The following is a 23846-nucleotide window of genomic DNA, read 5'->3' on the forward strand; positions in this document are numbered from 1 at the left end:
CTCACTGACTTGGGAGTATGGCCTGAGGGATAGAGGATTAACTCCCATGTTCCTCCATTGTTCACAACTTGGCCTTAGGGAGCAGTTTGTATTGGGAACAGGGTTATGGCTGGGACAGCTATCTCTTGCTCTTGCTTTTGTGTCCGGGGATGGAGCATTCACTCTTTGGGAACAGCTTCTGGTTCTTGGTTCTCGTGGTGTCAGCCCCATCACCAGCTGGACACAGCAGCCACCTTCAGGGTGAACACCACGCTTTCTGGGCCAGCATGCAAGGAGCCCACCAAACACAGCAGCCCGAGATTTTCTTCTCTGGTGCAATCGCATCTTCATGGTTGTGGAAAACACTTGTGTCTGTCTCCAAAAGTTCAAGCCACACCTGGGCACATCTGAGCCAATGTACCCTGGCAATGTATGCCTTCCTGTGAGGTAGGGAGGAAATGGGTCTTGTCGCCACCTTTTACAGGGGCTGGGAGAGAGGAAGCAAGTTGCCGAGGTCAGGAGTCAGCCATGGGGGAGCTCTGGGAGACTGGGGGCTGCAGCTCTCTATCCAAAGACGGTCATCAGCCCATCCCACCCCCGGCACATCCCAGACCACCGGGCAAAACGCACATTCAGTCTGTAGATAGCAGATTGCAGCCTGAGGCACTTCCCCTTGCAGAAGGCAAGGTAATAAGGTGGGGTGGGTCAGTCAGCTTGGAGATGGACTCACCAGCAGCTGTGCAAAAGGGTTACATAAACTGGGGAAGAGAGCGGGTCCTTGAGTTCCATCTGCAAGGTGTGTGTGTATGTGTGTGTATAAGAGAGACCGTGCACAAAAGTGGCACTTGGCATGGCCCCAACAGGGCCTGGAATTGGAGTCCTGGCTACAAGAAGGAGAGACAGAACTTCAGGGCATCCTGGTTCCCTGAGCGGGGAGTGCTGGGTAGGATTCTAGCAGGAGAGGCTCTGGGTGCCTTGGCTTTCCTTCTCACTCCTCCCACCCTTTCCTGGATCTACCATATCACTCCCATCCACCCTCCCCGCACATTTGCTGCATGCACAAAGCACACCAGCTGGGGCACAGGAAACCTGCAACCCCTCTGGTTCCATAGCCTTGAGCCCCACTGAGGTTCAACTTCCCAGACCCACAGAGCCCTGGACTCTGGAGGGGACTTAGAGGACATTAGTGCAGTCCCTTCTTTATAGTTGAGGAAATTGAATCCCAGAAATAGGATATAATTAGCCTAAGGTTATGCCATCAGTGACGAAGCAGGGCTAGAACCCAGGAGAGCTGGTTCCCGGCTCAATGCTCTTTTCATCCCACTGTGCTACTTTGTGCATAGTTCGGTTAGTTAAATTATTGCTGTTTTTTTTTTTTTTTCCAAAAATAACAATCTTCCTATATATTCCCATTGACCCATATGCTACATGCAGAAAGCCCTTCTCTGGGAATGGAGAAGGAAATGACATTCTAATAAAAAAAGACCTGAGACAAGAAGTTCCTCGGGATCCCTCCGGCCAGGGTCCCAGACAACACTCAAGTCATAAGAGCCTCAAGCACCCTTCACGTCTCTTTATCCCACCACACAACAGCCCACAGAACTAGAGAGGAAATGAGCCGGCGGCGTTCTCCCTTTTATAGATGGGAAAGCTAAGCCGTCTCACCTGTCTGCGAGGAGGACTCAGTGCCACGCAGCAAGACCAGGAGGCCCGACCCCTCCTCGGAATCGTCTACTCATGTTGCCACCTGCCTCACCCCTGGAGCTCTTCGTCCCCACCTCAAGGCAGGGTCTGGGAGAGAACATTGGAGTGGAGGAAATTAGAAACAGGGAGGACAAAACAGTGCAACCTGACCTCTGGGAAGGCGTGAGACTCAGGGCAGGAAACAAGGCAGCCAGACCCCACCCCCAGCACCTAAAAGGAACGGGAGGAAGAAAAGCCTGGGCTACAAGTCGGGTGCTTGGGGCACATGGTCTGTGGATGCGGGGGCTGCTTCTGCCTTTTTGGGTTAAACTTCTCCCCTGGGCTCCCCTTCGAGATGCTGAGAGGGGCCAAGTCCCCATTTCCCTGAGAAGGAAACTGAGGGACGATAGATTGTGGGGTGAGTTGGCTAGAAGCTGCTGCCGCCTCCTACTCAGCTGCAGTGTTGGCCTCAACCTTCGCCCTGGATGAAAAAGGGGCCACAGCTTGGAGGCCAAGGGCAGCTGTCTGCAAATACAGCTGGGCCTTGACCTTGGGACCTCTCCATGTTCCCATAGCAGGGGCTCAAGATATCCAGTATCCCTCCGGAGCCAATGGAGTTCCCCTGGGGGAAGCAGCTCTCTGAGCTGGCTCACTGCCAAACCCCTGCAGCTGAAATGCCTGCCAAGCCTGAGAGCACAGGGGAAAGCTCTCGTTCGCCACCCCTCCCGCGTATGTTTCCCACTCTCCTGACCTTTCCTCCAGGTGAGCCCATGTGGTCAGGACAGAACACCCAACACCTCTGTCTCCAGGGATACAATTTCATCCTCCACCACAGGAGTGACTTCGCTGGGGCTGCAGCCTCGCAGGCAACTGCTAGAGACGTACCTGGCCTCCAGGTGGGCTCTCCCGCCCATCAAGGAACCCTTGAAAGCGTTTCTGCCCATCTCTTTGCCTCACCGAGGCCTCTGCTGTCCAAGAGGCTGAAGAACCAGGGGGTTTTTCTTCTGTCCCTTGTGACCCCACTGGCCTTTACTGCTCCTTCCTCGAGGGAAGGACTTCTGTTTATAATTCTTTGGATATAAAAGGAAATAACAGATTGCAGAAGGTTGGGGCTGGGCAGTAAGGGCAAAGGAGGGGGTTGGAGGATGGGAGGAGAGAAATCTTAAGCTGTGCTCTAGCTTTGCAAAGAGGACCTGGATACCACCAAATCCGCCAAAAGCCCAGGAAATGCCCCTGCGTGTGGGGCTTGAGGGAGACGGGCAAAGGCTGCCAGGATAGAATGTGCCCTTGTTTCTGCATGAAACAGTGGAGGTGTCCTGTCCTCCCTAACTACCCAGAGAGGTCCACATTCCAAGGAGAGGGGTACACAGCCCCTCCTGTCCTGGGGCCCTGACCTCCTCTACCCAGGTCACTTGTTATGTTTCAGAAAGGTTATTCTGTCCCTGGATGCCAGAGGGGCTGTGACTTTGTTCCTGGGCTGAATTGTTCCTGTGATGAAGTAGAGGGCAGACTTGCTAAAGCCGCAGAATCTGCCTAAAGTGTCTCTGCCGCTGGCGTTGCTGCGACCCTCTAGCACCTGAGAGGTCCAGGCACAGTGACAGAGGCCGAGTTTCATCAGAATGGGAGGCAAGGAAGGAAGCGAAGGAAGGAGATGGTTTTTTGTTTGCTTCCTACCTCCTGGAAATAGGCTGGGAGTGGAGACAGATTCTGACCCTGAAGGTTGCTGGAGGTAAGGAGATTAGGGGACAAGTCAAGGAAGGTCTTAGAGGGCCCCCTCCTCCCAGAGCGTCCCCTAAAGGCACCACATGCCAGCATTTCCCCCTCTAGGGCTTCTGAGAAGAGAAGGAAGGGGCAGGTGAGTGAGGCAGGAGATGGGAGAACAAAGGGAGGGCTCAGTTTAGTCCAGGAAAGGGATCACCTGGTCTGGCCCCGGAAGGCAGTCCCTGAGGAGGGGAGTCAAGGCCTGGGAAGGAGGCCACCCACATCTGAGCTGCTGCTGAGGAGACATAGTGGAGATGAGTGGGCAGAGAGGCCGGGCTGGAGGGAAGGCTGCTTTCTGGAGTGTGGGAGAGAGCAGTGCAGAGGGAGACGCAGAGCCTGCTGTGAGCTGGGGCAAGGTGAGGACAGACGTCTGCCCGGCCCCTCACTGGCCCTGCACAGCCACGCCACTCACAGCCAGGTGGCCTCCCTCAGGCCTGGCCCAAAGGGACGCTGGGAGGGGACAGACGGTAAAGGACTCATCTCCTGGCCACATTCCTGTGGACTCGGCTCTGGGCTCTGTGGAGGCTCCCGCCTCAGGTCCTGGCATCCCAGGAGAGACTCCATCCTGGGCTTGGAGCAGGTCTGTCTCACACATCTACCTGCCTGAGGCCTCTCCCACGGTCAAGGCTGCTGGGAGTTTCTCTGGCAGAGCAGCCAGTTTCCCATTTAGCAACAGCTCCCCTGGCCCAAGGCAGCATGTCCCTCATGGGAGTGGTTACCCTGAGCAGAGTCCCAGAGCCCTCGGGACCTCAGGACAGAAAGAAGCTCCGTTCCTGGGGCCTCCCTGGGGCTTCTCAGTCTCTGGAAGGCACACGGCAGGTCCTGGGCTTGCCCTGGTGTGACTGGGGCCTCTCTTCAGGGAGGTCTCAGGATTGGAAACCCAGGGGCAGGAGGAGGCCAGGGCACACAGGAGGCTGATGCTCACAGGTTAGACGGGGTCAGGTGGTCGGGTCGCCTGAGAAGAGCCCTGGCCAGATGGAAACTTCCTGCTCCAAGCCTCAGACAGAAGCAGGCGCCTCAGGCCTAGGACCTGCTGGGGGCTGAAGAAGGGGCCCTGGCTCCGCTCACACCGCCGTTTCCCGCTCTCTGTGAACTTCCTCCTTCTTCCTCTTCATCTTGCAGAAACCGTGGAGGCCACAGAAGCAAGCGAAAGTGAACTGGGGCATGCCCTGGGCCAGGCTGGGGGCTGCTCACCAGAGAAGATCTGCAGGGAAAGGCAGAGGAGGAAGAGGGGGCAGGAGAAAGGCAGGAGAGAGAAGCAAGCTGGGGTTAACATCCTGGAGCCCTCCTGAGGCTGCCCAGGCCCCGCTAGACCTCTCACACCGCTGGCGGACGGGGCGCGCCACCAAACAAAGGCCTCTTTGAAACCTCAGTGTTTCCCGGTCGGTGGAGTTGATGTCATTCCTCAAATTGGAGCCTGGGTGAGTCCAGGGTAGAGAAGAGAAGGCCCCGGCTGCAGCTACCTTTGTCCCCCTCCCGCCCCTCTGCCTCCCCTCGTCACCACACACCTATGCTTGGGAACAGGAATCAAGCCAGCTCAAAATAAGCTCTGTCTTGTGCCACCTTGCACAGGTGGGGGGGGGGGGGTTCCCACTGGATCCTTTAGATCACACAGTCCGATAATCCAAGTGTGGGACTTTGGGGACCTTGAAGGAAGTCCCTCATCCAGCACAGCCTCTACCCTGACACCTGGAACTGAGTCTCAGATTCCTCACTTCCCTAACGGCCCCAATTTGTCTGAAACCCTTAGGGAAATCTATAGGGAACATAAGGCACTTGCTTTAACCACTCTGGGCAATACAAATCCCCATCCTCCTCAGTAGAGAACAGACAGCACAGAGTTCTTTTAGCCAACAGGCTATTTTATTGAGCACCTATGCTGGGCAAAGGGCTTGGGAGGTAAGAATGTAAGGGTAAGGGTATGCTTTCTTCCCTGGCACAAAAGTCAGTCTGAGGTAGGGGCTGAGGCTGGATTTACCCCAGCTGGGCATGTTGTCCCCCACCTCTGGCTGACACGACCCTCATCACAGGCAGCAGGGGCCCCTCTGGTATCTGCGGCATGGGAGGGGGCTTCAGAAGACCAGCTCTCAATCTGTGAAAGTATCCCTTTCTCCAAACACTCACTGAGGTCTCCTTGGCCTCAGCCATCCGCAGATGCCTCCAGCTCACTTCTCTGCCCTTCCTCTGCCCCTGGGCCTGCCCTGGAGGGAGCAGAAATACATTCAAGTCAGCTCCAGCAGGGCAGCCGGGACAAAAGAAAGCACACTGCATTGAGGTCATGCCTGCACCCTGGGCCTGGTGTGATCACTTGTCTCTCTGGGAAGAACACCAGAGACAGCCCAGATGCTGAGAGGAAGGGGTTTGGAATAAGGAAGCACGAGCCATATCCCGGGCCCAGCCCCTCCTACAATAGAGATTGCATAGAATGTCCAATGCCCCAGATGCTAGGCACACCTGCAAAGTGTTTCCATTGTCTTTGAGGAACTTGGCAGGGCCCGGCTGGTGGCTCTCTGAATAGTTCCACAGGCTTGGCCAACCTGGCTCCTTTGGACAAACTTCCTTCATGTTTCTCCAGGCAGAGCAGAGGGCCCAGCTGGTAGGCCCTCACCAAGCACAGTGCCCACAGTGGAGTGGGTCCTGTCAGGATTCTCCCCTCCCTCCCCCTCTCAGTGTCCTGGTAATCTAGCTAATGACTGTAATTAATAGGTGCAATGCATTTCCAATGGCCAGCTGGGTGGGCAGGAAGCCCAGCTTGAGTCAGCATGGGTAGGTAGACTGGTTATTTAAATACCCGCTTTCTAGCACCATCCACACACCCACTCTCCTGGAGTATATATAGAGAGCAGAGAGCAATCTCCGGGATATATATAGATAGAGCCAAGACACAACTACTATATTTCTAGATCTATCCACTGCAGCTGTCTCTGGATCCCTCCCGTGACAAACCCACAGCAAGACCGGGATCTGAATGGGGGCTTAGGTGGCCTGGGTTCTATCCTTGGCTCTGACGCCGGCATGCTGTGTCACCCTAGGCAAGTGACTGTGCCTCTCTGGGCCTTCATTTCCTCATTTCAGTGTTCCAGGAGATTAATCAAGGTTTAACACTTAGACCCCAAAGCTAAGGCGCTGAAAGGGCACTAGGAATCCTAGCCTGATTAGGAAGAAGGGAGGGAGGGCTGTGGGTTTCCTTGTGATCAGTAATTGTCAATGCATACACTTCCTTTGCTGCAGGAGGTGGGGTATATCAAGGGTACTATCGACAAAGCATTCCCACAAGTACAGGAAAAGTATTTGGGGAGGAATCAGTAAGCACAGCACGTTTGATCTGGGGAAGGAATTCACAACTAAAACAAGTCCAGCAGGTAGCTGTGACCATCAGGCCCCCATCACCACCCTCACAGTCTCTGGTCCCAGGGTTCAGAGATCGTCTTCCGTCCCCACCCTACTTCCCATCCAATGCCTGCTTTCTTAAAAACAGCAAAACGTACACAAAAACACCCCCTACATTCCCCTCCCCCTCGCCAGGCCAGTGACTGTGCCTCCCAGGGATCCTTCGGGAAAGATGAGAACGTGCCGAGTTTTCTGTTCACTGTGACGACAGTGGGGGCTGGGAGAAGGAACCAGGACCTACACATCAGAGGAAAGGAGGGTCAAGTTCAGCCGCTCAAAGCTGGGCTAGGGGCTGCAACCTGGCTCCCGAGGTGTATCTGAGAGGTGTGTCTGAAAGCTCACTGGCAGCGCTGGGTCCTTGTTTCTAAGGGCGGAGAGTATACCCAGGGGAGCTCAGGTCTTTGACCTGAAGTGCCTGGCTATCCTCCCACTCTCTACCAGGGAGTGACGGGGCCTTCACTGCAAGGTGCACGACTCCAAGCCCTGGTGGCGCGCGGGTCCCCGGGTCAGCCCCTGCACTGGACAGACCTGGGGCAGAGAGCCCCACCCCACTTTCAGGCCTGCTGTGAGCCCCCTTCCTTCTCCCTCAGAATCCCTCTGCCCTACCAGCAGGAACCTGGGGACCCCCTTTGCCTGGGCTGTGGTCTCTGCTCCTCTCTCTGCTCTGGGCCCCCTGCCTTATGCTCTTCACACTAGCTGGGGGCGCTCCCTGGAGAAGTCAGATCCTGAAGAACCTCCTCTAACTGTTTCTACTTGAGGGGAAAGGGGTCTGAATGTCTGAAATGAACAGTCTGGGAGTCTCAGTGAAGCCAGTGGACTGACTGGGGGCACTCCCCACTCGCCCCCCCGCCCCCCGCTCATCCGTGGTCCGTGCTCGCTATGGAAACTTCCCCTCCCACTCTGCAGGTTTCTCCTTTAACCTTAATTTCCATGCCCAGGAGGGGCTAAGGATTTGAAAAACAGCCCCCCAAAGCCCAGAATAGGAAGGAAAGGTTGGTGAACACTGAGCAAACGGCTGCTGTCCCACGGTTGGTTGCATCTGACTGCAAGCTGTTGGCCCTGGTTTCTTTCACATCCTCCTCTCTGGCCTGGCCCCAGCTCAGGTCCAGATGAGATGGTGTGGGGTACGGGGTCATTAAATACCCTCTGCCGGTCAGCTTTGTGGAGGCCAAGCAGAAGCACTGTCAAGCCACAGAGGATCATCCCCAGCCTCCCCGCTGCCCCCTCCCGAAGCCTCTCACCCCCACGTCTCCTCTCTTAGAGGACCCTGCAGACACCCTCCAGGGTCCTCCGATTCTAGCCCCTTCAGCAAAAATGGGGCAGTGGGTCAGAGACTGCTTGAATGGTGGAAGAGCCAAGAGGAAGAGGGGAGTCAGGGCTGGCTAGAAACTAAGGTAAGGAAGAAGCTGGGGCTCCAGGCTTGCAGACCACAAACTCCTAGGTGTCTCAAATTCTGGCAACGTCCTTCATCAAAGTGGGCGGCAGTAGGGGGTGGAAGGATAGGGAGATATTTACAAGTGTTGGGACAAGGCTGGGATTCTCTGACAGACAAAAAAGGGACATACTCCTTCCCCTGCCCCCCACCCCGATCCCCTCACCTGCCGAAGCAGAGTAGCTTCCAGCAAGGCCCTCCCATCCTCACTCTGCCCCACCGGCACCTCAGGTAAAGGGCAAAAGAGAAGTGACCCAGAGAGGAGGGGTGCCCTCAGCCTCTAGGACAATGCTGAGCCCCCGCCCCCTCCCCAGCTCCCCTTAGCACCGCGCCTCAGTAATTAAAATATGAATTCACCTTCCCTCCCCGAGCCATTCATCACTGCGAAGGGAAGCAGCTGCGGCTTAGGAGACCGGATTTGGGGGATTAGCTCCGGCGGTGGAGCAGACACACCAGGAGAAAGAATTAAAAAGGGAGTGAATTGGGTTTTCTCTCCCCACCTCCTCCCCTCTCCCTCTCCCTCGGGCCTCCTCGGAGCCTCACACCCCACCCCTTTTCCCCAAAGCCTGGCCTCGTTAGGTTTCTGGGAACTGTAGTCTCCAGCACTGTGTTGATAAACAGGCAGGCCAGGGGTGGGTGGTGGCACAAACTACAGATCCCAGGCCTTCTTCCCAGGGTTGGCAGCAGCAAAACTGGGCACAGGCTTCCAGTCTGGGAGAAGCCCAGTTCTCCTTGGAGATTAACTCCTTCTTGGCCTGCTTGAGACTGAGTTCCAGCCTCTGGCTTACTGAGTGCCTGGAATCTGGAGCCAAGGTCCCCTCTGCATCTGATGGCTTGCCTAAGCCAATCCTCCCCGCTTTTCTTGCTTGCCCACTTATGGAGAAAGAGGGAAACTGCCCCCACCTTTCAAAAGTACGAAGGCAGCCTCGCATTTACCAGTGGTTCTGGGGGACTTGGGGGCTTTGGGAGCTCAAGGGGTCAAAACACTAAAAGTCTTGAAATGTCTTTACCCTGACTTCCAGGGTCTTCCAGGCCTGCTTGTCTGAGGCTGGCCCATCACAAGGGTCATCACAAGCATGACTGGGGTCATCAGCTTGACATGGTGACGTGGTGGTCCAGACCATCGGTGCCATAAGGGCCCCAGAAGTCAAACGTTAGTGCCGTGCCCTTCTAAAGATGGGAGAGAGATTTTTTCAATAGTCTTTGCATTTAGAAAGCAGAGTGTTAGCAGTCCAACTCCATTTCCATGGGACGAATACAACCAGAGAGATTCACTCGAATCACAGCCGTGTTAAACACGGGTCCACTCTCCCAAGGCAGGCCTTATGCTGGGTATCTCTGAAGACTGTGAAAAAGACTTAGATGGCTCAGAATATTTTAGGTTTCAGCTGTCCGCAGGCAGGTGACAGGATATACACAGCCCTCTGATCTGTGAATCCTCCGGGAGGGGGCATGAGGACAGCTTGCCTATTCAATTCAGTTCAACAATTATGTGAAATATATAACTGCATATCTCCTCTAGGCCTGCCCCAGCGGCAGTGGCCAAGAGTCAAAGAAGAGAAAGGAGCTGCAACTTTTTAACCCCAGAAGCACCCCAGGCCCAGGCGCAGCAAGGTAGGACCGTCTCAGGTGAGTTTTGGGCTTGGTCTTGTGCCCCTGCTTGCGGCAGCTGACCGCTTTTACCCCACCCACCTGTTCTCCCAGTTCACAATTTATTCAACAAACGTTTACCCAGCAACCCCTACTGAGAGCCTTGCCTCGCTGGAGCCTCACAGAGGCATAATAATCCTTGAAGGGGTCATCTGTCCCCTCCTTCCCAGGCCCAGCCCAGTGCCGGGGCCTTCCTGGCAAACTGTGCAACAGGACTCCTAGGAGGGACTCAGCTGTAGGCGGGAAGGGGGCACTGCTTCAACCTGGCTTTTCAATTAGGGCATGGGGAGCTAGGGGGAGCAAATCAGGTGCCTGGATGTCCTTGTAGGAATAGGATAGGCTCATTCTGAGCAGGGGTGGGCAGCGGGACAAGGAGGGAGGTGGGGGGAGGTACCAGCCACCTCTGATCTCTGGCCAAGGGAACCCAGAGGGAAAGTGGGAAACCCTGGCAAATTCTCATCCCTGTTCTTGTACCATCTAAGCTGGGGCAAGAGGGGAAATGGCTTGGATAAGCCCCAGCAAAAACCCAGCTGGCTCGGGCTCTTTGCTTCTCCTGTTGCTTTCATGTTCCCCCCTCTGCTCCTGCTGGAAAAGGAAAACCTGTGATGGACAAAGGGTGACTAGAGTTGGACCACAGGGCCATTTGTGGACATACATCAATAGAGACCTGGTGAGAAGAGGCCCTGGTGTGAGAACAGCACTTTCCCATGCATCTGCCTGTTGGCTCTCCCAACACCCAGCATGATGTGGCAAGAGCACAGATTCGAATTCCAGCCCTGTCTCTTTCTAACCCTGTGAACTTGGGCCAGTTTCTTAGCTCCTTTGTGCCTCAGATTTCCCATAAGTAAAATGGGATAATGATAGTATCCTTTTCATAGGGCTGTTTCCAGGATTAGATGAGTTAGTACAGGTGACATAGATTGAATCATGCCTGGTAAATGTTGGCAGGGGAAATTAAGAGCTCTGAGACATTCTAAATCTGATTCTCAATACCAAATATAGTACCCTCTGATTCTTCAGTGGTCTTAGGCAGACCGGGGGCTGGAAGGAAAGGGGAGGCGAAGGTTGTTCCTCTGCTGCTCTAGCCAGACTGCCTTATTTGCATCTGCTAGAGTCTTCCAGGATGGCTGGGAAGGAGTTAGGCAGATTTAAACGTGAGAGCAGAAATAGGCATAGGGACCTCGGCCAGATGAGTGGCAGGCAGGCAGGAATAGGGAGAGCAGGTACCATTCACAGAGCCAGAAGGAGGGAGGCAAATGCCTGGACTGGGCAGCAGACCAGAGGCTGGGGACCCTGGGCTCCAACTTGCAGCCCATGGGGAGCAGCTGCCTTCCTAGTTTCACTCTGTTGCCTGAGCTCTCTCATTTCAGCCGCTGAGAAGTCCCGAGGTCTCTCTCACACAGAAAAAGGTTGAGGATTCCGAGCTGACCACAGAGACGTGAGCAAGGCCGAGAAGCAGAGGCTGTCCGGGAGGCACCGAGCAAAGGCCTGAGTGCTGTGCTGTGTGGTCCAATGCCCCCGACTCCAGCCCCCAAAGCTCTGATACAGGACACGCCTCAGTAACTTGGCAAGGGGAAAGGAACCAACTCAGAAATCCCAGCACCCCCTGAATGTTTCCCTCCATCCTAAGGGAATTTCCCTCTGGAATCACTCATCCAGCCTCTTCATCTCAGAGTGAGAAACCAAGTCCAGAGAGGGGAAGTGACTTGGCCAAGGTCACACAGCTAAGCCTCGATCCCGGGTTACCAGATCCCCTGCATGCACAGCCCCCAAGCGGAGCCCCCTTTGGTGCCCCCTTTGTGGCTGCTTCCTAGCCTGGTCCTGGGGGGAGATGTAGGTGCTGCAGGAGTAGGAGTGCGCCCCTCACTGTAGCCCATGGCTTTTAGCCCTACATGAGTTTGGAACAGTAATCACATAGGAATGAAAAGCCATAGGCCACAGCAGAGCTGAGGGGGTCCAGCGGCAGGAATCTCAAAAGGACGCAGGGAGCTGGGGGTACCTGGGGAGCCCTCACTCACCTTCCCACCAGCCCCACCCACACACCCACACTGCCTCCCAGGAAGTACCGGGCCCCCCAGGTCACATTCTCTTACCATCCCCCACCACCTGCCGGGGCCCCTGAAGCATTAAAGCCACCGCAGTAATGAGTTTCCAGTTCTTGCCCTACAAAAGCCCCACACAATGGGCCTCACTCCGGGGTATGAGGAGGGGTGGCTTCCTGGCCATAAAGGACCTCCTCAAATTTCCTTAATTAGCCTCCAGCCCCCCGCCCAGGGTCCTTAACTACCTCCTCCTCTAGAGAATAAGGCCGGATCTTTTCAAAGCTACTGCTGCCGGTGCCCAAGACCAGCCCCATATTAGGCTCTCTCCTTACAAAGCTTAACCCTTTCTAGTCCAGCCACAGGAAGCAAAGAGGGCTGAGGAAGGCCTGGGCTTAGAGGGGTGAACGAGTGTCCTGAGCACCCCCAAGGCTGGGGGCTGGCCTGCACTACCTAGACTAGTCCAGGTGGCTACCAACTGCAGCCATTCTTGCGTGACACAACAAGGGCGAGAGTGGTTGGAAGGATCTCTGTCTTCAGACCTAAGTAGAGGCAGGAAAAGGGCCTGACCTTGAAATCCCCACCAGCTGAGGGAAGCCAGCTTTGGAGCCATCCCTGGGCAATGCCGGGGGTGGGGGGAGGGGTGGGGAGGGGAGGGGTGGGGGAGGGGGCGGGGGCCTCTTGGCGCTCCGCCTCCCTCATTGGCAGGATATGGTGGTTGGTACAGGCACCTCTAGGACTAGGGTGAAGAGCCAAGTCGAGGTGAACCAAGGTCTCAGGACCCTGGAAAAGATGTGCTCTAAGCACAAGTAGTCTCTTCACTCCCTCTCCTATGATGCGTCAGTTGTGGGCATGCATCAGCCTCGGAGAAAAGGAGTTCAGGGAAGCCCCAAGGGATTCAGATCCCTGCGCATGGCCTTGACCTCTCTCAGGGACCCCCAACAGAACGGTAAGAGGCCTTAGGACCAGATCAGGCCCCGGCTCTGCTAGGGAGCAGCTGCAATCCCCACCTGAGCCCTCCCCCACGGCTCAGAGGCCCTGGATCTCTGCAGGACCCTGGCTGGAGCAACCTCCTTCAACTGGGCCATGCACACTCCCCAGCAACACCACACAGCACACCCCAGTCTTGCCCAAACTTAGGGCCAAACTTCCTACCTGAACTTTGGGTCATTGGCCCCCAACCCCAGAAGCCTTTAGTTTTCCTTCCCTTCCTCTCCCATGGGTCCCCAAATCCCAGACTCAGGACTTGTAAAAAACCGTGGGCTCCAAGCAGAATGACCACAGTCCCCTCCCAAGGGACACTGGGCTCTGGGCGGGGGTCCAAGGGCCTGCTCACCTGGTGGGCCCAGCGAGGGCCCCTCTCCCTCGCGGTCTCCCTCACATTCCCGCAGAGCCACTTCCTGACTTCCAAGCAGCCACTCACTCCTCCACTTACCCCCAGAAGCTCCAGGCCCAGCCCTGAGAGGGCAGGCCTCCTCCCTCTTCCCGCCCACCACTGGCCTGGTCTGAGCTGTGCCCGACTCAACTTGACTCACTAGTGAAGACCTGGCCGCCCCTCCCCCAGCCGGTAGCCGGTGGGTGAGGGCAGGCCGGGCAGGCAGGGGAGGTCAGGTATTCCTTCAACCCTGACTTGGGCCTGGGTAACAAAGGTCTCATTGAGCCTGTGGCTGTCTGGTTGGTGAAGCACAAACCTCTTGTATCTACTCGCTTTTGATCTCACTCCCTCTGAACCAGCCATGTATTACTCACGTCCCCCTGCTGGGCTATTGGTGTGGAGGGGCTGTTTTGTCTCCTCCCTCCCTCCCCATCTCTTTTCTCTCCTTCCTTCCCCTGCTGCTCCCCTCCAGCGTTTTTATGGTTTAATTTTTGGCAGGAGACCTGAGGCGGCTCCCTGGAGGCCCCCTCTTCTGCCTGACTGCCCCTCCCCATCTCTGCAGGCCTAGCTCCTCTCCACGCTCCCCCCGCCCCCCACTCTGTGTCCCTCCACATCCTCCGCTCCCGCACTCGGCCCCGCCTTCTATTTCGAAGATCCTCAGACCGGTCTGGTCCTTCCCTCGGATTCCTGGCCGCAGCTGGGATCCAATCCTGGCTTCCTGGCCCCGAGCACAGGAAAGGCTCAGCCTGCCTGCCGGCCCCAGCCCACCTGACAAGCCCAGGGAAGCTCCAGAGCAGGGCAGCCTCTCTCCACGATGTTCCTGGGGCCAGAAGGACCGGAGGGTGAGGGGCGAGAACACTCTCAAGTCTCAGGTATTAGCCTGTCCGAGACCTCCTTGGAATGTGGAGTAAGGGAGAGAGGTCACCAGGCCTCACCTCCTTTTCCGCTTCCTCCAGTCTCGAGAATCTGGTTTCTAGTGAAAGGCCACCACTTGGTGAGAGCCCCAAGGATTCACCCTCTCAAGCTAGGACCAGCCCCCACCCCCCACCCGCAATTCCTGTCTCCTCCGTGGCTGCCTCTGAGCCTTCCGCAGCTCTGCTGAGGGTGAGGACCGAGTGGGGCGCAGGCAGCTCAAGGAGCAGTGCATATAGGCCACCCCCCAGTGTCACTGGTATGACCTCTCTCTGGCTTCCCTGGTCCTGTTCCCCAGGAGAGGCCACTCCAGGGAAAGAGAGAGTCACCTCTGAGGTCTGAGCTCTCCCTGGAAAAGCCAACAGATGCTAAGAATTCCCATGCTAGTGACCCCAGATAGCCCTGCCAGGTCCCCCATGCCTACCAGCTGTGGCCACCCCTCCACCTCTGGGAGTTTCCACCCCTCCCTGGCCCCCAGGTACTCCCATTCAGCTGAGCTGAGGATTCGGGAAACTTCTCCTGCCCTGACAGAGGCCCCATTCTTCCTGCTGCTGGCTCCCATCGTCCCTCATGACTCCACACATTCTTGGGCCTCTAATGAGAAACCGAGACAGCCCTTCCAGCCCTGCTGTTGCTGTCAGCACAGCCTGGGCCCGGCCACCAGCCTGTGGCAGGAATTGGGGGGTGGGGGTGGAAATAGGAGGGAGTAAATGGAGGCTGGAGACGGAACAGAGGAGGGGAGGAGACAAGTGGGAGAGACAGAACAGAGACGCTGAGAGAAATTATGAAAGAGGAAAGGAAGTGATATAGGAGCAAAAGGGAAAGGAACTAATATTTTACTGAGTGGAAACTATGTGTCATGCACATGCTAGGCCCCTGTTATTTATAATCACTAGGTGAATGCAAACACGATCATTATTATTCCCATTTGGTAGATGAGAAAACTGAGGCTTGCAGAGGTTCGGTGGGCATTTTGCTCTTAGAGAAGAGAGCAGGAGAAGGCTGAGAGAGAGAAAGGAGAGAGCTGGCAAAGGAAGAATGCTGACCACGAGGAAAGTGGAGGATTGCGGTGGAAAACAGGCAGAACAGGAGGAAGCAGAGAGGGATGGGGGAGCCGGCTGGTGGCTGATGGCTCGTGAAAGCAGACCTGAGGTATTCCTGACCTCCTGCCCTCCCCTCAGGGTTGTCTGCCTGACTGGAGAGCGGACATCCTGAGGCCCTGCAGGTGTGCTGTCCCCTCTCCACTAATAAGTTCCTTGATGCCCACATATGCCGGAGAACAGAAGTCCAGCCTGGAAACTGAAGCCTGTTTCACTGGGGAATAGGCTGCAGCAGCTCCCGTTCTGGAAGCCCCCGGTCCCACCATTCCCTTCGAGGGCACACAGTCACCCTGGACCTCAGACTACATCAGGGCACTGGGGCTGGAGATGGTTCCAAGCTGAAGATAAGCCAGCTGGGGGACGCACTCTTTTGCAAGGAGAGGAGTGGGGACGGGGCTGGTGAGCCACTCACTCTCCAGAGAGAAAGCCACAGAGGAAGGGGCGAGCGGTGCAGACTGGGCTCAGCCTGAGAAAGGAATGGAAAACTAGAACTGCTCCAGTGCGGCCCAGTGTGCTCCCTGCCACAGAAGGATGTCAAACACAGGGTGTACAACCACTTCTCAGACCAAGGCCAGGCACACAGCAGGTGCTCAGAAATAGAACACTAGCGTGGAAGGGAGTTTTGCACCTGGAAGTAAGTTAGAGCAAAACTTACGTCCCGTCAACTCCAAGACAATGAATCTACATTGGAGCTGACTTCGCCTCTCAGAGCTTTTCATAGACTTCTGTACTTTTGGGGGGCAGCGTGGAGCCCAGCAGCCCTGCCTCTTTATCCATAGTGGCAACAAATCGGGATGTTAGGCAGGTACTGAAAAGGAGGCACTCACTCTCACCTGGAAGAGAGTAAACCGGAAGCATATCCACGATTATAAAGTTGTTGGTTGAATGACATGGTTATGGATTTGTTGAATGAATGAATGATGAAGCTTGGAAACAAGGGCAAGAGATATCTAGGTTGCCCCATATTTCAGGCTTTGTGTGTGCCTGGAGTGCCCTCATGCCTGTACTCTCTGGGAGGAGGGTCCTTGTACTGGAGCAGGTTGTGGGTAGGAAACACACCCTGGCATCTGACTCTACCCACAGAGGATGGGGGGCGAAGTACTGTTGAAACTTCAGAGGAGCCTTAGGGGGTTTGATTCTGCTGCCTCTGTCCTAAATAGGCCTCCAGATTTGGAGTTGCGATTGGACTGTTGCAGTCCCTGGCGCAGAACTGACCCAGGAAAAGACTAGTTCCAGATGGACCTGGAAGTCTCCCATATATTGTCCTCCAGACCTGAGCCAGACCAGTGGTGTGATCGCCACCAAGAGCAGGATGACCATCCTATTTCTGGACCCCTAGGTAGTAGCCTTCCCCATGGCTCAAATTTCCTGTTTCCCAGCTCCATCTCTACTTCAAAGTACGATCAGCTCAGGTTCCTGCTCAGTCACTGACTTAGGAGCCCTGGCCCCACTCCGGGAGGGGGGCGGGGCACAGGGGGTGCTGCTCTACTGAGCAAGAAAGCAGAGAGGTCAGGCAGGAATTCTCTTTTTCCCAAAGGCTTTTTCTAGTTGTCTCAGGAGCCTCAGTTCTGAGCCTTCTCAGGCAAACAGAGAGAGCTCCTTGCCTGGCGGCAGGGTCCCTGGGCTCTTAAGGAAGGAGAAGGGAGACCTGGTGATAGCCTCAGGCAATGAAGGCAGAGAGAGAGACTAGGGAAGGAGAGAGCCTGGGCAGAACCTGGGGGCAGGAGGTGGTCCCTACAGGCTTAACACCTCCAGCGCCTGCATCTGATCTCTACTAAGCTCCAGTGCTGGGCTGTGAGAGGGAGAACACAGGGAAGCGCTTGTGTCACCAGAATCCAGCCTCCCCAAGCACAGGACCCCCGCCACAGTTTTGCCTCTCAGAGCAGTCAAGCTGTTAAAGAAAAATACAATAACACGGGTCATTGGCAAACTCTCATTCATTTCAACCTGAGCCGTTTGTTAATGTCAAAAGGTTCCAGTGCCTTGCCCAGGCCCTATTCCTCCCTTGACCCCTTTTCTCCTATGCCCTCCTCAACTCACATAGGGCAACTGTGGTCCAGTCTAAAGAATTACACAGCTGGGCTTTTCCAAGCCCCAGTGGAGTACCTCTCAAAGGAGGAGGCAAGCAGAGATAAAGGGTGGGGAGAAGGTCTTTGGGCAGCCTCTCATTTAGCAAACATGCACTGAGCACATACAATGGGACAGGCACTGTGCTGGGCACTGGGAGACAGCACTCACTAAGGCACGGCCACCAAGCAGGCAGTCCTGTGGCAAGACAGGCCTAGATATGGATGTATATGATTGCATTCAGAGCAGTCCTACCGCCCTGCCTCTGGTCTTCCCCACCAACCAGAACCTTCACAATGCCTTTTGGGGGTTAAACTGAACTTGACCCTCCCCCCTATTTGATGGTCAGTCCTTCCTCTTCATGCCTTTAGGAGAGTGGCCTCAGCTGGGTATTCTGCGTGTGTGTGTGTGTGTGTGTGTGTGTGTGTGTGTGTGTGTGAGGTAGATCTTTTTCTTTCTCCTGACTGTATCAGGCCCCATGGGGCGATGGGGAGTTGGAACTGAGTGACAGAGACAGAAGTGGTTCCCAGCCCCAAGCCCCAGCTGTGTCCTCCTGGAGGATGTAAGCAGGGTTTGCAGGCCACCAAAACTGCTCCCCAAGGGGGCTTCTTAGAGGACGATCAATTCAGAGCTTTCTGATCCTGGGGCTCCCATCTTGGCCTCAGAACAGCCGAATTTCTCTCCGAAGTCAGCTTAAGGGTTACTTAAGTTGGGCTAGGTTGTTCCCTGGCAGATGAAGGTACATTGAAAAACCACCAGGAAAAAGTATATTCAAACCTGAAGAAGAATTTGTCAATGAGGGTTGAGAGGAGAAGAGCAGGATACTAGTGCTTCCAAAAGAAGGCTGTGGAATGTCGGTCAGGAAGGGAGGGCTCTCCCTCCAGGCCCCAGGCGCCCTCTCCTGACCAGTTTGGTAGAGGCAGGGGCTGGTGGCCAGCCAGGTTCCCTAGGGGCACCCTGTCACGGACCCTTTCTCAGGAAAGGGAGCAGCCATCCTCTCCATAGCTGCCTCCCCCACCCCCACCCAGGCCAGCATTCCTGCTCCCTGGCTCGCCTCCAGCTCCAGCCCCTCTAAGGATGCCAGGGCCCTAGGTTGAGGAAGGAGGTGGGAGAAGGACTTAGGGCTAAGAGTTGATGGTTTTGCCCAAGGAAATGGCTTCTCCAGCCTCCCAAGCTGGTTCCTGAGGACTTCTGCCCCAGGGGTACCGGACACCTCTGCTTTTCCCGTCTTAGTGCCAAACAAATGCACAGGTGTCACAAAGTCCTGATCCCCACCTCGTTTATAGCCCCTTCTCCGTCCCACCCCGTACCACGGGGTAAAGGAAAGCGGGGAGTCACCCAAAGCGGGTTTCTCCCAGCCGGGAGAGGGAGACTCGGCTCCCTCCTGAACCAGGGCTCTAGCTCCCTCTTACACTCCCCCCCTGAATCCCACCAGCAGCAAAAACCTTTAAAGCGAACAAAGACAATGGGGTCGGAGTGGGGGGCTTCCTTTCGGCGGACCTGGGGTGGCAGGTTGACGCAGGCTGAGGCTTGTCGGAGCTGGCTTTCAGGTGAGTGCCTGAACCCGCGTCCTGGGGTCCGCCCAAGGCTCAAGGACACCTCATCGCCCAGCCAAACCACCCCCGGCGAAAAGGAGGGTCCTCAGCCGCTCGGCCCTCAACCCGGCCCAGGGGTTTGCAGCACTCTCGGCCTATTTGTTTTCGCTCAGTACTCACAGTTCGGATGCTAAGCCGTCTCCTCTCTCGCACTCACTTCCTTTGTCTCTTTCTCTCTCTCTCTCTCCCTCTCCAATCTCTTTCTCTCTCTCTTCACTCCTTGTCTGATTCTCTGCTGTAGCTTCCAGTGGAGAAAAATAATTATTCTTCTCAATGGGTTCGCACGGGGCGCACGCACACACACGCGCGCGCGCACACACACACATACACACACCGCCGTGCTACCCAATCAATGCACAAATCTTCGGGGTCCCTTTAACCTCTGCGGATGCTCCGGGAGTTAATTATGAAGCCTGTTTCGGCGCAGCATAAATATGCATTAAGGTATGAAATGACAACCGATGCGCTGAACTTCAGGGAATTGGCATTTAGACAGACTTCGTCTCGCCGCCTCCCATTCCCTCCATAGCCCCACGAGCCACCTTCTCAGCCTCGCCCCTTCCCCGGGCTCGCAGTAGCCATCGCGAGCGCCCACCCCGGGGCCAGGGGGCAACGTAGCGGCGTCGGCGGCGCGCTCGGTGCCCGGAGACTCCCTGGTGCGCCCCCTGCGGTCGGGGCAGATCCTTTGCGGGAGGTTCCACTCCCCCAACATCCTCGGGCCCGGCCCAGGCCAGCGCGCCCCCCCCCCCCGCCCCGCACAGTGCCTGTCTAACAACAAACTCCGAGCTCAGTCCTTTGAGAAGCTGGCGAGAGCGGGACGGCTACCTGCTAGCTCGCCCGAGTTCCGGGCAGAGCGAGAAAGACCCGGGACGCGATTCAACTCCCCTTCGGGCAAAGCAGCCTGGCGCCCTCGGGTCCCGCCACCCCCGGCCGGTCCCGACCCGCACACGCAGGCATGCATTTGCACACGCGCGCGCACACAGGCACGCACACACAGATGCACACACTCGCGCACAGACACTCCCGCGCGCGCTCACGCCCGCACACACTCAGGGTTATAACAAAGGAAGAGGGGCAGCGCTGCCTTACTTTTTTCTTTCTCTTCTCCTCTCTTTGGCAGCCCCCCAGCCCCGGGGTCGGCGTGCTCGACCCCCCCACACCCCGCCCTCCGCGCCCCCAGACGGCAGCAGGCGGCCGGCATTCCGGAGCAGCGCGTCCGCAACTTCGCGCCCAGGCGCCCGCGCCTCGCAGCCCGGCGGGCGGGAGACAAAAGCTGCGGCGCCGCCAGAGGCCGCGCGGCCAAGGTGTGCTCGCTAATTGTCAAGAAATGTGTGTGTGCGCGCAGGGAGCCGGCAGGGGCGGGGAGGGGGCGGCCGGCGGGAGGGGAAGAGAAGAAGAGGAGACTCCCCCCTCCCCAGCCCCCGCCACTCGCCAGCGCCCGGCACCCGAACCGGGATTAGAGAATAAATTATCTGCTCTCTTCTCATTGGGCTGTGGCTGAGGACGCCGTCGGCGGCGCGGGGCTGGGAGCTCGCCCGGCTCTTTGCATTCACCGCACAGCTCCGGCTCGCCTCGCTTCGCGGGCGCCGAGAGCCCCAGGCCTCGGCTCCAGACGCCAGAGGACACCAGCCGGCTGGCCGCGCCGCCCCTCCCCCGCCGCCCGGCTCGGCCCGACCCCTCTCTCATCCCAGTTCTGGCTGGTGTCTTGGGGACGGGGAGACTGGGGAAAAGAAGCCCAGAGGGTGGCGATCTCCGAGTACCCTACCCCTTCGCTCGTTTCATCTCCTCCCCAAGGAGAAAGGCGAGGGCAGCTGCCGTCAGTCACCTGAGCCAAGCCCACCTCAATGAGAGAGGACTTTGAGAGCCCTTGGAGAGGATCCCTTCGATGACTAAGTCCTCTCCCTTGGGGCCATCTCCTGCCCTCCACACGGCAACAATAACACGGAGGAGCTGGCACTCAGGCTGTTTGCTTTCTCCTCTCTCCAGCCCCATCAGCTCCTGCCTAATCCTGCTCCCCGTTTCCTGGACCTTCTGTTGGCCAACCTGGGAAGACAGCTCATTAACTGACTGCAAAGGAAATGCCCTCTGGTTCAAAGCAGCTCCCTGTCAAGAATTCATTCATTCATTCCTTCAGCAAGCAAGCAATGTTCAGGACCACCCCTGTGCCACAATGTGGGCTAGGCACCAGGAATATAAAGGGAAAAGATTCAGATGAGACAGTCATGTAAAAAAAAATAGAACCACAACTGTGTGAGAGGGGCTGTAACAAGACAGAGGCAAGTTTTGAACCCAAAGGTAGGAGTGACTGACTTCAGACATTTATTCAACCAATACTTTAGCATGTCGTAAGTGCTAGGCTCTGTGCTGGGCATTGGGGATACACAGGCGAACTGATGGGCTTGGTGCCCACTTCCCTGGAGCTGACAGGCTGGTGGACAGGATGGGTACTGACTGGTGTGATGTGAGTTAATCAGGAGACACTGGGGGTAGGGTGGGGATGGTGAATAGCAAGGGCTCTTAATCTATTCTGGGGAGTCCAGAAAGGCTTCTCTGAGGAAATGAGATCTACGTGGAGGCCTGAAGGATGAAAAAGAGGTGAAGATGTGCTGGGAGGGGCACCGGAAGAATTCTGGGCAGAAGGAACTTGTAGAAAAGCCCTTGATCTGCTGGTAAGAGGCCCTGTAGAAGGCAGGTAAACGTCCACCGTGCAGAGAGGGAGGTGGGTCTGAAGACTCAGACCCTACAGGCTCATGTTCTGGAAAAGGCTCACTTGTGTGTTGTTTATCATTCTAGGCCAACCCCACACCCTACCCCCATTTTACTTCCAGTCACTGTCTGCTGCAGTGACTGGTATGCCTGCTAAAGACAACGCTGAAATAAAGAACATAGGTGGTGATAACTCTGCTTCAGTCCATCACATCCCAGCCGCTTGTATCGGGTTGGCTAAAAAGTTCATTTGGCTTTTTCCGCACTATCTTATGGAAAACCCGAATGAACTGTTTGGTCAACCCAATTCCATGCTGGCCATAGGAGCCCCTAAACTCCTTCCCATATGCTGGGATTGTATGCTTTCTAAGAACTTCTGCATTTATTACCTCCAGACTCTCACAACAGCCCTTTGAGTTAAGTTTATTGGACGGTTAAGCTTATCCCCATCAGACAGACAGGGAAACTGAGAGTCAGAAAGGGAGAATGGCCTGCGTAAATGCCATATAGAAATTCCGTGGCCAAGCAGCGTTTGTGAAATTTCCACTAGGCTTCAGGTAATTTGTCGGCCTCCTCAAGCTCCTCCGTGAGCCTGGTGAGGGGAGGGGCTAAAGTGATCCCCTGCCTCTACAAGAGCCTTCAGCACCTAGGACAGGGCCCTGCACACCCAGGCTCTCGAGCCAACCCTGCTGAGAGAATGGCTGTGGAAGGGAAGCGAAGGGAAGGGAAGGGTGAAACGGCAGACTGGGAACATGTTAGAACAGAAACTGTGTGGGCTTTGGACTCACACATACCTTGAGTGGAATTGCCACTGTTACTAACACACTCTGTGCACTTTACTTAGCCTTTCTGAGCCACAGTGCCCTCATCTTTCAAAGAGGATTCGCAGTACCCACCCGAGAAGGCTGTTGCGAAGATTAAGTGAAATTAGATATAGGTAGAATATCTACAGAAAAATACACAAGACAGTGGTAACAGTAGTCACTTCTGGGAAGTGGATCTGAGTGGATGGGGCACAGGAATAAGTAGAGATACTCACATTTCATGGTTTACCCTCCAGTAGTTCTGATATCGCACCCTGTGTGTGTATTACCTGTCCAAAATGATTAATGAAATATCTTAATGAGATAATATGTGAAGCAACATAACAACAACAATCAAATAGGCACTCCATACACATTTGTCGAACTGAATTGAGTTTTACAGTGTGAAACACCGGGATGTGTTATCAAGGAAAACCACAGAGTCACTTTCAAAAAGTGACTCTGGCCTGAAGGTTTGCACACTGTTCTGTCTACAGGCAAAGGCGAAGATGTCTAACTGGGTGAGATATTTTCCAGCCCAGAAATTCTGTAGTTCAAACTCTCAGTCACAGAGGGAAACAGCATCCCAGCAGGCTCATTGTTCTACTGGGAGACCAAATCCCTGCAAGAAACATGAGATGGATAGGGATGGAGCAGGGGTGATGAGGGGGAAAGGCCATGGAGTCTGAGCAGCCTCTCGGCAGGCCCCATTCTGTCCAGAGAGGACAGGGCAGGAAGAACTCCTGGACCTGCTTCCTAGCGTTGCTCATCTAAGGCTTAGCAAGCAAGCGAGCTACCTGCCCGGCCACCCTGTGGCCCCCGAGGAAAGCTGAGAGCAGCAGGTGCAGAGCCTAAGGAGGGGAGTGGGCTTTCTCCTGTTACCTTCCAGGTATTGAGGTCCCGGACAGGACAGGGCAGCCATTCATCAACCAACACAAAGAGACACTCTCTCAGCCACACAGAGACCAGGCCAGGTCACCTCAGACACTGGGGCATAACATCAGTGGGAACTGTAGAGGCCTCTTAGAAAAAGCTTTGGACTCATAGCTAGTGGTATTGGGGGAGGGGTTGGGACAGGAGGGAAGCATTCTGTGGGATATTCTGGGGAAGAAAAGACAGAGACAGTGGCCCCAGACTTAATGAAACAAAGAGGAGGCAAATGAGATCAGAGAGGCTAGAAAAATAGGAGTAAAAAAATAGAAATCATTTATTCTGGAGGAAAAGCACCTAGAGGGAGAAGGAAGGAATGCCAAAAGCCCAGGGCTGGAATGGCCATCTTCACTCTAACGGAAGGATGTGGCTACTCTTTCTTCTGCGCTGAGTTTCCAGAGAAGGACCTGCAGTGATGGTGCTG

At 55.7% G+C, this 23846-nt stretch overlaps 1 protein-coding gene and 1 long non-coding RNA gene across 7 annotated transcripts; one reads left to right on the forward strand and one right to left on the reverse strand.

The window, feature by feature from the left end:
• Positions 1-1326: 1326 nt before the first annotated feature.
• BLACAT1 (BLACAT1 overlapping LEMD1 locus) lies at positions 1327-19678 on the reverse strand. Of its 6 annotated transcripts, none has more exons than XM_049707541.1 (2): positions 19104-19661; positions 1327-4627 (listed from the first exon to the last, which is right to left on the reverse strand). In XM_049707541.1, the coding sequence occupies exon 2, from the start codon at positions 4587-4589 to the stop codon at positions 4488-4490; it is 102 nt and encodes a 33-aa protein (XP_049563498.1). In that variant the 5' UTR covers positions 4590-4627; positions 19104-19661; the 3' UTR covers positions 1327-4487. The 6 variants fall into 6 exon arrangements, 2 of the variants coding, with proteins under 2 accessions (XP_049563498.1, XP_049563496.1); XM_049707539.1 differs by lacking the exon at positions 19104-19661 and adding an exon at positions 8603-8771; XR_007476328.1 differs by lacking the exon at positions 1327-4627 and adding an exon at positions 5005-5624 and having other exon boundaries at positions 19104-19678.
• A 406-nt stretch (positions 19679-20084) lies between these two features.
• LOC125963907 (uncharacterized) lies at positions 20085-21882 on the forward strand. Its single transcript, XR_007476339.1, has 2 exons — positions 20085-20287; positions 20970-21882. It is a non-coding gene; the product is annotated as an uncharacterized LOC125963907 (long non-coding RNA).
• Positions 21883-23846: the final 1964 nt, after the last annotated feature.

This window comes from Orcinus orca, chromosome 1 (genome assembly GCF_937001465.1).
Source record: "Orcinus orca chromosome 1, mOrcOrc1.1, whole genome shotgun sequence".
Classification (NCBI taxonomy): domain Eukaryota; kingdom Metazoa; phylum Chordata; class Mammalia; order Artiodactyla; family Delphinidae; genus Orcinus; species Orcinus orca.

What these genes read in the sequence shown, in the direction of transcription:
- BLACAT1 (XM_049707541.1), bottom strand. Translation starts at nt 4,589, where the DNA reads ATGCCCCAGTTCACTTTCGCTTGCTTCTGTGGCCTCCACGGTTTCTGC.